The sequence below is a fragment of the Capricornis sumatraensis genome, chromosome 18 (genome assembly GCF_032405125.1).
Source record: "Capricornis sumatraensis isolate serow.1 chromosome 18, serow.2, whole genome shotgun sequence".
Lineage (NCBI taxonomy): Eukaryota > Metazoa > Chordata > Mammalia > Artiodactyla > Bovidae > Capricornis > Capricornis sumatraensis.
The window spans coordinates 48,017,766-48,031,543 of NC_091086.1; the positions used below are offsets into that span (position 1 = coordinate 48,017,766).

General features: G+C 41.5%; 1 protein-coding gene across 1 annotated transcript in view; it reads left to right on the forward strand.

Moving 5' to 3' along the window:
* Positions 1 to 961: 961 nt before the first annotated feature.
* GOLPH3 (golgi phosphoprotein 3) overlaps positions 962 to 13,778 on the forward strand; it is a 46,648-nt gene continuing 33,831 nt past the window's right edge. Inside the window, exon 1 of the mRNA XM_068990467.1 lies at positions 962 to 1,682. Coding sequence (XP_068846568.1) covers positions 1,458 to 1,682 — 225 coding nt within the window. The 5' untranslated portion in view covers positions 962 to 1,457. The remainder of the gene's footprint in view (positions 1,683 to 13,778) is intronic.

Here is a 13,778-nt window from a genome sequence, read left to right on the forward strand (position 1 = left end):
GCTCATCCTGCCCTCTTCTCCCCACCCTAGATTTAGTTTCCCATTTTCCGAGGCAGGGGGTGGTAGTGGTGGTGAAGGCCAGCATGAGTTCTGGATAAAGGGTTTGTGGAAGGAAAATAACTCTGTAGCCAAAATGTTCCATGCTACGGTTTTACCGTGGGCGTTTATGTCTTATTACAGCTTCAGTCCAGTTACATTCCTCCTATCTAAATCATTCTGAAGCCACAGCCTGTGGTCACTCCTGACTTTAAATAATATCGGATGGCATACAATGCCAATTCTGGATAATGTTTTATGTGTGAGTTCCACTCGTCTGGCCTTCCAACGCCCTCCCCTCAGGTTTGACATCTGTTCTTTAACAGAACGTGCACAGTCAAGCACGCCAAGAGGATTTAACCTAGTAATTAAATTGAAAGATTTAACGTGTACAAAGACGTGGCGTGAAACGCAACAGGTTTATTGTCTCTATAAAAAGCTCGTTAAGGTTGACTGTACTGACCTGTGCAGTGCTAACTGTACTCACTGCGCCCGGATCGGCAGGAGGGACAAAGTTTTACAAACCAAACTATTCAATTTGTTCTAACCTCTCTCTTCGTACCGTAATACACCCAGAAAAACTAAAAGTCCGTTTTCAGGCTATTTAAACGCAGCTGCTCCTTCTGAAGGGTCTGGGAATGTGGGCAGAGAGCGCGTTCTCTCCACGCTCCATCGGTAGTGAGCAAAGTCCTTCCAGTGTTTCACCGGGACACCGGACTCCAAGCCCAGCCTCGCCGGAGGCCTACTCCGAGGACAGTGCTGCGGGCGCAGCTCCAGACGGATCAGGGTTCGCCCTCGCGAGGCCAAGGCTGCCCCGATTCGTTGAGGCCTTTCCAATGTCTACTTTCAGCCCCGGCTCCTTAGGGGACACAGGGGAAGGCGGGCGGAGGAAGGACACGTCACGGGAAGGGGGGCGCGGGTCGGGCGATGAAGGCACTCCAAGGAAACGGCGAGGGCCGGGGGAGTCCCAGGGGCCGGGGAAGGGGGCTCCTAGACCGCAGACCCTTGCCCCCGCCCACTCCCCGGCCCCCCGGTCCTGCCCGCCGCTTCCGGCGCCCTCCGGGCCCGCCCCGCGCTGTCCGTGCCACATCCTCCAGTGACGTCAGCCGGCGCCGCCATATTGGAAAGGCGCCGCCGCCGCCGCTTCTTCCTCAGCGGCTCCCTCCTTTACCGCCTCCGTCTTGCTGCAGCTGCCTCACGCCGCGGCCACAGAAAGGCTAGAGCCCCTCGTCCGCCCCACCGACGCCGGGCCCACCTGCTCCCGCTCCGCCCGTCTCCTCATGACTGCATCCGGCCCCGCTGCCGACGGACGTCTCCCCAGTGCCCGGTCCTAACACGGAAGCGCGGGTCGGGGGCCGCGGAGGGAGGAAGAGGGAGACCCGGCAGGTCCTGCGTCCCTCTCGGCCCGGCGCGGCGGAGCCATGACCTCGCTGACCCAGCGCAGCTCCGGGCTGGTGCAGCGGCGTACCGAGGCCTCCCGCAACGCCGCCGACAAGGAGCGGGCGGCGGGCGGCGGCGGCGGCAACGACGAGGACGACGCGCAGAGCCGTCGCGACGAGCAGGACGACGACGACAAGGGCGACTCCAAGGAAACGCGGCTGACCCTGATGGAGGAAGTGCTCCTGCTGGGCCTCAAGGACCGAGAGGTGCGGGCGCGGCGGGCAGGGCGGGGGCGGCCGGTGCAGGGTCCGGGCGCCACGCGGGAGCCCGGCTACTGGCTCCGCACGTCTGCTCTCCGAGCTCCCGAGCTCCGCGCGCGGGAGCGTCCAGCTCACCCTCTCGCACTGATTGTTTGGATTTCTCTTTCTGGTTTCTCAATCACTCCTTTCATTTTGACTCCAGGGCGGGTCTGTTGCGTTCTCGCTTTACCCCCCGCCTGTTTAACTCGGGTAAACCTCAGGGTACAATTCCCGCGGAGTGCACGTTAGCGTGAAACAGCTGGAACCACCAGCGCCCTGAACCCATAGGTTCTGCAGGTTTTAGGACCTGGGAGGGGTCCACTGATCTGCTTTCTGGGGACTAACAAAAAAGAACAGCAACTTAAGGTGTATTGTTTGGAAATTTTGAAAAATTTCCGTGAAATGGTAGTGGAAGCAAAAGTTTTATTTTTACTGTTAAAGTCCAAGAAAATTCTCATGAAACCTCCTGCAAATTGACTTTCTAGGTAAACATGCTTTGGGTGAGACATTGTTTTTATAATTTTATCATTTCCTCAGTTTTACTGTTCTCAAAAAAAAGTCTTGCAGTCTCAAAGGAGGGACTTCGTGGGGGTGCTTGAAATGCTAGGTTTGTGACTTGATGAGAGGCCTCAGCGTTTCGATAGGTATGTGTGTTCTCACTTTGAAACAATTATTTTCACGCTTATACCTTGTGAAAATATTCACACATAGAGGAGTTGGGAAAAATGCTACGGTGGACACCTACATACTCACCTAGGTTCTGTAATTAAGATTTTGCTGTATTTGCTTTATCATGTGTGTATCTGCAAAGCTGATTATTTTTAGAGACCTGCCGAGGGTCAGACGAGTGGATATTGTATAAATCATTTATAGCGAAGGGTCCCAGAAGCTTGTTATATATGGAAACTACAGACAGCACATTTTGAGAGTCAGATACAAGAATATCTAAGTTTTTTTGTTTTTCAGTAGTTTTCCCAATTCAGAGATGGGCAAAAAAAAAAATTCATGTTAAGACAACTTCGTCATCTTTCTCCACAACTTATCAGATTTAGGTGAGTTTTATGTGGATTGTTTGTGGACTCTTGATATTTAGTAATCTAATGAGTTAAAGTTTATCTTGATGGAAATGTCTGGAGTATTTGTGTTATCTAGATTTCCAGTTTGCTCAGGTCTTTCTGATGATCACTTGATGTTCCTCTGGCCATTTAAGGGACTCAATATCTCTTTTAGTTCCTGAGTTATGATGCAACCAGGCTGTATATGTAATTTACTTTTTCTTTTTGGAAAAGCAAACTAGAGGTATAGTGTCCTAGACCTGTGATTTTAGAAAGTATTCTTACAAAAGGTTTTTTCAGCTTTAAAGTTTAGAATCTTGGTAATAAATGTTTTATCTTTTTTCTCTGGGACAAAAGTAACATTGTATCTTTTTCCTCTGGGACAAAAGTAACATTGTAAAAAATACTAAAAAGCAAAATGAAGAAAACAAGTCTTATCCATATTCCTCAGTGAATATCTAGTTTGTAAGTTTTGAGACTTCTCTATGTGGATATATTCTTTGTGTAAAACTAAAACTTAACAGCTAAGCCAAAACTTGCTTTTGGACTTCTGAGTCACTGTAAATGAGAAATTAGAGTGAGAAAGTACCTTTTTGTTTTTTTAAGTATGTGTTACTCTGAATGAGGCAGCCCACTCCAGTATTCTTGTCTGGGGAATTCCATGGACAGAGAAGCCTGGCGGGTTACAGTACATGAGGGCCTAGGAGTCCGACACTACTGAGAGATGTTTAAGCTGAAGCATGTTAACATGCTGTTTTCCCTTGATTGGTTTTCATGAAGATAATCTAAAGAATTTATTTGTTGCAACTTAATAGTGCTTACAAAATCTAGAAAATTTGAAGTTCTTTGGTGACAGGTAATTGAGGCCATATGTTGTGTTTGTGTCAGGAGTCACTATATGCTGCCATGTCATGGCCAAGGTCCAGATGCTAATTCTGATCATTTCAGCAACCACAGAGGCAAGGAAACTTTCTTCCCTTTAGCAGGCAAGTTCATGGAATTGTGGTGGGCGAGGTTGGGACTTTGCATTGCTTTAGAATTAGGTTTTGGGGATTAACCTGTTTCCCGCTAGCCCTGGCAACTTGTGCATTTGTATCTTTGTCTTTAGGAGATTCCCCCCCTCCCTTTCTCCCCTTCACCCCTCCTGTCTTCTGCTTGTACCATTCTTTTTAGGGACAGGAGTTACTCTCACGTAGGCTCTAGGCATTTATGCTTATTAATACTAGGTTTTAATTTCTTAAATTTAATATTAACAAATTCTAAATTTTAGCTGTAACATAGAGCTCACTGCTTTAACTTTATTATTTTAACATAATGTCCATCTTTCAGTTCACTCGCTCAGTCGTGTCCGACTCTTTGCAACCCCATGAATCGCAGCACGCCAGGCCTCCCTGTCCATCACCAACTCCCGGAGTTCACTCAGACTCGAGTCCATCTAGTTGGTGATGCCATCCAGCCATCTCTTCCTCTGTCAGCCCCTTCTCCTCCTGCCCCCAGTCCCTCCCAGCATCAGAGTCTTTTCCAATGAGTCAACTCTTCACATGAGGTGGCCAAAGTACTGCAGTTTCAGCTTTAGCATCATTCCTTCCAAAGAAATCCCAGGACTGATCTCCTTCAGAATGGATTGGTTGGATCTCCTTGCAGTCCAAGGGACTCTCAAGAGTCTTCTCCAACACCACAGTTCAGAAGCATCAATTCTTCGGCGCTCAGACTTCTTCACAGTCCAACTCTCACATCCATACATGACCACAGGAAAAACCATAGCCTTGACTTAATTGGGTACTTTTAAGATACTCAAAAGCTAAATTCAGAGGTTATGTTTGTCATTAATAATGGATACACTTTATATTTGTGAACTAACCTTAGATAGATATTAGTTGTTCAGTCCTTTCTGACTCATTGTGACCCCATGGACTGTAACCTCTGTCCAGGATTCTCCGGGCAAAAATACTGGAGTGAGTAGCCATTCCCTTCTCCAGGGGATCTTCCCAACCCAGTAATCAAACTTGGGTCTTCCGCATTACAGGCAGATTCTTTACCATCTGAGGCACCAGGGAAGCCCTAGAGCTAACCTTACTTGAAATCAAAACAAGGAAAATTTTAAAGAAATTGTGAGAGGTAAAATTAGCTTGATTTTAGTTTTTTTAAATAATGCTGAGACTAATGGCTTGTGAAAAATACTTTTTGTTGAATAATAAACCTACAGAAAAGTGCATGTGAGTGTGAAGAATTTTCGCAAACTGAACACACCTGTTGAACCAACACCTTGATCAAGAAACAACCTGAGCAGCTCTCCAGAAGCCCCACTTGATTTCCTTTCCAGTCACTGCCTGGTCCTCAAGGGCCACCACTTGCTTGACTTGAGAACTCAGCATAGTTTCCCCCTTTTTTGTACTTTCATCTGTATCTTTTGTAAAGCAAGTTTGTGACTTGCTTGTTTGAGGTTGTCATTTGTTCATTCTCATTTTATTATCAACTTAACTTTTAGCACATTTACAATCTACAATATTAAAAAAAAATTGTTTAGCTCATATCCTGAATCTAGTATTCTCCTCGCCTGTTTACTGAACAGAAGGCTCAGCGTGCCTGCCAGTGAGCAGATGGTTTGGCTTCAGATTATCTATTAGGGAGAACTCTAAAGTTATTGTGAGTTTCATTTCAGATTTTTTTCACCAATGATTTTCCTTTCTGTCTTATTAAAACACAGATGCCTGGGCCCCTCTGGGGGTTTGGTGCTTAAAGTAGGCAGAGGACATAGGTATTGAAGTAAATAATGAGGAGCCCACAACAAGATGGCAGATATGTTTAAACTTAAATTCAACTTCCAAATAATCAGCAGGATTTCTGCCATCTCTCCTGTGTTTAAGAGGAAGAGACAGCAAACAAGCTAGGTGTGTCCCCCTCCCAACTATTTGATTTTTCCGTAGATGCCTCCTATAGTCATTGTTTTCTGAATGCCTCATTGAGAATTAAGTGAAATGACTGGTGTCATATACTTTTTAAATATCTTCATTCATGGAACATCTTAGTGCCCTAAAGTTGGATTTGATTATGTAAAATGACCAGGTATAATTTAGAGTGGAATGTGGAATAGCAGAGTGGAAAGATATGGTGTAGTCTTGATCTGAGGTATATCCTTAGCTTTCCATGTTATTCAAATGCTCTGAGCCTCAGAACTCTCTAAAATGGAGACACGGACCTCTCCTGTAGTTTTAATGACTGTTGTGAACATTTCTTGTTTTACCCTTCACGTTGTCTCTCAAGGTTTTATTTTGCCTGTAGGGTATTTCCCATTGTATACATCCCCAGGATGCCCTATTGAAGCATGCATCCCTTCCCTTTTGTAGTGTAGTCTGACCTAGACTTGTCCAACCAGATGTTTCTCCTTGGACTTTGGATCTTGAGAGCAGAACCTGAGGCTATGGGGATTTTTGAGGACCTGTCAGTTGATGCATTGGAGAAGGAATGGCAACCCACTCTAGTGTTCTTGCCCGGAGAATCCCAGGGACGGGGGAGCCTGGAGGGCTGCCGTCTCTGGGGCGCACAGAATCGGACACGACTGAAGCGACTTAGCAGCAGCAGTGGAGCGTCAGTGTGTGGGTCATATTGTTCTCTGACTTGGTTGGTTTACATTCCTTCTCCCTAGCCCTGTGGTGCTTGTCTTTTCCATCCTGATTTCCCAGGCATCTTTCAATTTTGTAAGCTTTAAGAACTTTGCAGTCAAGTCCTTCTTTAAAGATTGCCAGAGTCAGTTTTTGATGTTTTGAATGCTTGCAGGTAAGAACTTTAATGTGCTAATTTAACTCTGTATCTTGAAAAATAAGTAGATGCTTGAACTGGATAATACACACTTAGGGTAAAATAGTTAAGTTTAACTAAAATGATAGAACTGACTTTTGTGTGACTTTTAAATTAACTCTAAAGAATGATCTAAAAGTGTTCCATTTTTGGAGTTTCCCAAGTTTTCTACTTTGAAGTACAGTACTTACTATGATGGATAACTTTAAAAAAAAGTTCTCCTTCCTGTACATGCAGTAATACACATATCTGCATATCAAATCTGTTAATGAGAAATTCAGTACTCAGTATTAAAAGATGTGTTAAGATTTTAGTAATTTAAAGTATAATAAAGACTTCTAGGTTTTAGGATTTTGTTAGTCCTTTAATAAAAATAATGTGCTGTTCATATTTTTGAATGATTTGAGGGATCTTTTTTTTTAAGGTGCATTTAAGAGTACACACGTATGAAATAAAAGAGTACACACTAGATATAAAATTAATTTTTGGAGTTCATTGAACCACTTGATTGTATCTTTTACATAAGATTTTGTATTAGTGAAATTACTTTTCTTTGGGGTTCTCTCACAGTGTGGCCAAAATATTCACTGATTCATTTTATATGTCATACTGACATTTGATATTTATTCATTTTAAACCATCTGAGCATTCCTGTATGGATCATTTGTGATTATCTTTTAGAATTACACCTTGAAGTTATTTTGATCAAATATTTAGGCATACTTTTTGACATTTAAAGAGATAACCTATTACAGTCATTGTCCACTTATATGTAAATCTCAAAAGATTGTAAAATGCATTGAACTTGTCCAGTTATGTTGTGTTAAACTTGGCCCAACACTGCTTTATGTCCAAGCAAACTTTCTGCTTTGTATCGGCATAATTTTTCTATTAATCAGAGTAAATTGTGTCACTCAGAGTTGCTGTAGTCTTTGTTTAGGGGGTTTTATTTTCATGGGAGTGTGCTTTTGAAGCCGCTCAAAGAGATGGCTTGTCCTCCCCGTTTCTTCCATTTAATAAGAGTCGTGACAAGTAACAAAGGCGAGAACCCGACTTCATTTTGAAATTGATGCCATGGCTTTAGGTTTCTCTGATCAAAGCTTGAAAGACTGCAGCCTGTTTCAGTAGTATTGTACAGTATTATAACCTAGTGAATCTTGAGGTTTTAAATTAGATATTGAAGATATATATATAGGTAGTAGGGCATTATTTTATTCATATTATCTTGTCTTACTAGTTATTTGGTAAACCTCTGATCTGCAAGAAGACAATTAATATTAAAGTACATTATTGCCAGAAAGAATACTTCAGGTAAATATAGTCTTAAGCTAAAAAAGTTAAATTTTAAATGAAAAAAAAAGACCACCTTTATTTTTATTTAAACAATAAATTGTATTATGTTTACATACTTTTTTAATAGAGAAATTCTTAAATTGGAGTCAAAGGATGGAGTTTAGAAATTCTGTGAACATTCTGTAGTTGCATGTATTGTGTGTGTATATTTTTCTAGAGAAAGGAAACATAGCTTTTGTGAGGTACTCAAAACATTTAGTGAAGCAGAAGCTTAAAAATTATCAAATAGAGAAACTGTTTCTTTGTTTTAGTTTAAATTTTTGGTTTGGCTGTGTTTTGTCTTCTTTTTTTCCTCTTGAAAATTGACTACAGAACATTTCAGGTTTCAGGGTTGTGGTCAGTTGGATTTTCAGTTGAAATAGGAAGCCAGCATTTCTGTAGCTTGGTCATCTTGCTAGATGACATTTGCAAATTGTGTAACTAGCACGTACAGAGTTCTAATACCTTCCGTGTGTTCATCAGATGTTTATTGAGCTAAGCCTTTGATGAGGTGCAAATATTAGGAAGAAGGTCTCTGTCTTCAAGCCCTTTTCATTTCAGTTCTCTGAGTCAAAACTCTTACAGTAAACTAAAAAACAAAATTGTGTTTCTGTCATAGAATTTTTCCATGGTGAATATCTCAGCCTGGCATATAGCTCCCACACAGTAAATATTTACTATACTTAGTAAAGCATGTATTTTCATTGAGGGTCATGTCACCCTAAGGGAGAGAAAATTGGTTCTGGGGATGGTGATGAAAAATTCTTGCTCCTTTTATGTATAAAGCATAGATACACATACAGTATATAAACCGATCAGGTGGTGCTAGTGGTAAAGAATCTGCCTGTCAGGGCAGGAGACTCAGGAGATGTCGATTTGATCCCTGGGTCCGGAAGATTCCCTGGAGAAGGAAATGGTAACCTACTCTAGTAATCTTGCCTGGAAAATTCCGTGGACAGAGCCGCCTGTCTACGGTCTGTGGGCCTGAAAGAATTGGACGTGACTGAGTACATACAGTGTGCCATCTTACCCAAATTTTATGGGAGAGGATGTGGTTAGAGGAAACAGTCTTGGAGAAAGCTCCTTTAGGGAGCAGAAATGGGAAAAAGAAGTTGAGAAATACTGAAATAAATTATTATTGAAAATACTGAGTTCGTGCTTAGCTGAGGTTTAGATCTTTTCCTCTGATAACGAATTTTTATTGTAATAGAATTTGACTAGTAGTTTGCTAGTAGGAGGAATAATTTTAGTATATTGAACTGCAGGGAGTTGTAAGTTAAATTTTAAGAACAAAATTATCCTTGTTGGTTGATAATTTGTAGGTAGTCTTTGTTCGCCACTCTCTACCCTCTGCCCTTTGGAGAAACTCGAATTAAAGGACTGCATTTAAATTGCCGACGGTTATTTTTACTCTGGTTTCATTTTCTAGTTCTGGTTTTTTAAATGCAACTGTTAAACAGTTTTATACCATGTTAACAAAATAAGCTCAGAAATAGCATTTTAAGAATTTAGCTTAAATTTCAGTTCAGTCACTGAATTGAGCTGCTCATTTAATTTTTTTGTCTGTACACTGTTATAATGGAAACAGATTTAGTTCAGTCCAACTATTGAACATCTATGTGCCAGTGTCTTTGCTGGTGGTGAAGTTCCAAGGAAAATTCTCTTACCTCAAGGAGCATCCAGTCTATATAGAAGACTAATTTGTAAGTGGTTCCAATAAAATAAGTTATTGACTTAAATAGAAATATGTGTTAAGGGCAATAGTGGATTCCTTGGATCAGGAATCAGAAGATTGCCATATTTCTTGACTTCTAGCCCTGCTCTTGACTAGTTAGAAGGGTTAGGGTAACTGCTTGGAATTCTTATACCTCAGTTTTACCCCCTGAGCACAGTGAGCCTGCCTTTGTGGGCTGTCCCATAACTTGTGAATTGTAGGGCTCCAGTGCAAGTGCTTTTGAAAACTGCAAGGTGGTGTTGAACAAATGCAAATGGGTAATTGTCTTGCCTTGAGAAGTGAATTAAGAGTTATAGTGATCTTGACAAGTACTTAATACTTACACTGTTTTTATTATTTCTTAACCTTTTTGTGCTTTGCTGGGCTTAAGTGAGCCTTTCCATCAAGTGCGATTACTTATCTGTGCTTGCTTATCTATGTGTTTGTCCTGAACCTACAATCTGGTTTATTTTTTTGATAATCGCTGGCATGCTGTGCTGGAAAATCTGGACACCTGAACTACCATTTCTTACTTTCAGGCCAAGTCCAGAGTCTTTCTTGAACAATTCTCATAAGAAATGGCTGACTCTTCAGAGGCATCAGAAGCCTCCAAAACTCTAAAATGATAATATGACTCTAGTGACAAGTGAAGTGGGCTGATCCTTCTCTCACCCCTGTATGCCCTCTGCTTCTTTGGGGCTCTTGCTCTTTTAACTCTTGTTTCTTTTTCCTGCGTCCATCCGTCTCCTCCAGTAACAACCACACACTGGCATTTCAAGCTTTGTCATAGTTATTTTACCCATGCCTTTGTGGGTGGTTTCTGATTATAAACTTTGTTATTAGAAACTCTGCCTTCAGTAGAATTGGTATTGGAGGCCTAGGATTGGTGGTTTGGTTTTATTTTTAAATTTATTTTTCATTGGAAGATAATTGCTTTACAATACTGTGTTGGTTTCTGTCATACATGAGCATGAATCAGCCATAGGTATACACATGAGCCGACTCTTTGGAAAAGACCCTGATGCTGGGAAAGGTTGAGCACGGAAGAGGAAGGGGGTGATAGAGGATGAGATGGTTGGATGGCATCATCGACTCAATGGACACGAGTTTGAGCAAGCTCCAGGAGATAGTGAAGGACAAGGAAGCCTGGTATGCTGCAAGTTGTAGCTCCTACTCCATCCCACCTCCTTAGGCTGTCACAAGGTTTGTGTTTTTTAATATAGTTTCTTTAATTGTTTGGTGGGGGAGTGGCTTTTCTCTCACCTCCAGATTGCTTCACTCACATTTTAGAGGATGCCTTTGCCTCGTCCGTGGAACAGTGGCAGCCTTTGTCTATTCCTCCTATGATGATTTCTTTAAAAATCATCTCAATGGCTGGTAAGAAAGGGGCATTCTTTTGAAGAGAGGAGTTCGTCATGTTGGGTTCTTGTCTCGATTTAATGAGGAAAGGAAAAGGAACTCTGTTATCACTGGTGGAATGGGAAGCAGTCCTCAGTGTTGTTGGGACTAGGGTAAGTGAAGAAGACCCGAATTGGGTATGTCACCAAAGAGGAGTGTTGGAGATGGAAGGGAGCATTTTAGGAAGATAAGTTTTGAGCAGAATTTTAAATGAGATGTGGCATGTGATTTCATAGGAAACCAGCATTCTAGACAGAATGTTATGACAGGATATATATGTGAAAGTAAATAAATGGGATATTACTCAGCTATTAAAAAGAATGCATTTGAGTCAGTTCTAATGAGGTGGATTAAGCTGGAGCCTATTATACAGAGTGAAGTAAGTCAGAAAGAAAAACACCAATACAGCATATTAATGCATATATATGGAATTTAGAAAGATGGTAACGATGACCCTATATGTGAGACAGCAAAAGAGACACAGGTGTAAAGAACAGACTTTTGGACTCTGTGGGAGAAGGTGAGGATTTGAGAGAATAGCACTGAAACATGTATATTATCATATGTGAAACGGATCGCCAATCCAGGTTCAATGCATGAGACAGGGTGCTCAGGGCTGGTGCACTGGGATGACCCTGAGGAAGGGATGGGGAGGGAGGTGGGAAGGAGGTTCAGGATGGGGGACTTGTACACCCATGGCTGTTTCATGTCAGTGTATGGCAAAACCACTACAATATTGTAAAGTAATTCAGTTCAGTTCAGTGGCTCAGTCGTGTCCGACTGTTTGCGACCCCATGAATTGCAGCACGCCAGGCTTCCTTGTCCATCACCAACTCCCGGAATTTATTCAAACTCATGTCCATCCAGTTGGTGATGCCATCCAGCCGTCTCATCCTCTGTCATCCCCTTCTCCTCCTGCCCCCAATCCCTCCCAGCATCAGAGTCTTTTCCAGTGAGTCAACTCTTCACATGAGGTGGCCAAAGTATTGGAGTTTCAGCTTTAGCATCAGTCCTTCCAATGAACACCCAGAACTGATCTCCTGGGTGGGATGTAATTAGCCCCCAATTAAAATAAATAAATAAATTAAAAATAAATAAATGGGAAAGTTATCCTTCTAGAAATGTTATTTTAAAGCTGAAGAATAAAATCTGCATTGTCTAATAATAAAAGATAAGATATGAGGGAGATTATGTGTGGAATAGGGAAAATGAAAAAACTCTACCTTGAGGCCTTTAAACAGATGGTGGAGATGATAGTGGAGACAGTTGTTGCTTGTAAAGATAGCAGTAATGATGTAAACTGGATTTTTAGAAAGACATTTAAGTGAGGAAAGAATTGGTAGATGGAAAAGTTGGAGGCAGGAAGATTTGTAATAGGCTTGAAGTTACTAGAATTTGTGAAATTAGTTGCTTGGGTCTTGGATGAAGAGGGAATGAGACAGATCAGAAAGATAATTATTAAGGAAGAATTATTTGAATTTACCATTAAAGCTTTGAGAAAAGGTGATTGGTTCTTTTACAAGTCTGTGCTCATTGTTGAAAAAGATTGAGAAAATACAGATTACAAAAAAGAAAAATAAAATCCATAATTCAACTTTTATTCCTTCAACAAACATTTGTGGAATGTCAACTATACAGAAGGTATTGTGCTAAAGAAGATAGATACATATATAGATAGGTATATACATATGTGTGTAAATAAACGTGTGTAAATTAAACACTGATAGTTCCTGTGAAAAAACACTGTATGGGAATGGATGTTGAGGGGACAGCATACGGAAGAACTTTATAAGGACATGACATGAGACTCAATGAATAGCTGCCAAATCCAGTGAAGACAGACTAGTATGTTTCAAGGTCGTGAGGTGTTGAAGAGCTTGGTTTGGTTTGAGGAACTGAAAGGTGGTTGAAGGCAGGAGTGGAGTGATGGGGAGAAAGACCTGAGATGATGATAGAATGCTGCAACATAGAGGCCTTACAAATCAAATCAGGTTAAGGACTTGGTGTATTACACTGCGTGTGGTTGGGAAGCCACTGAAGGTATTGGGGAGTGGTATACCCAGTATTTGTGTTATCAATAAAAAAATTCTGTATGGGGAAAGGACAGACACAGAACTTTTGGGGCTTCCTTGGTGGTTCAGACAGTAAAGAGTCTGCCTGCAATGTGGGGCACTCAGGTTTGATCCCTGGGTTCGGGAAGATTCCCTGGAGAAGGAAACGGCAACCCACTCCACTATTCTTGCCTGGGAAATCCCATGAACAGAGATGACTAGCAACTAATACTTTCATACCCACTCTTTATGTTATCAATAAAAAAATAGTTCTGTGTGGACAAAGGATGGCACAGAGACAAGTAGTGGAAGTTGGGCAGTAATATTTTGGTGTTACATTATTTTTCCAGTCCTATTTGCAATGAGTTTGCCTATGTTTATTTAAAACTTAAAAAGAAAAAAAAAAAGAAAAAACCTTCCAGTACTGGATTGTAACCTCTTTTCTCTTTTTTAACCCATTTTCTTAATAATGCACAGTGACCACCTTCCCATGTTAGTAAATAAGGATTTTTCCAATGAGAAATAAAATGCCCTATTATATGCTGTGACTGCATGATAGAGCGTATTATTTGATGTACCATATTTAATAGGGGTGTATTATCAGTATGGCCGTGCTGTGGACCTTCATTCTTTAATTATTTTTCTCCAGTAGCCTGGACATCACATTATTACTTTTTTAGGCCTTTGTGTTTGTGGCAGATTCTTCTGTATAGAA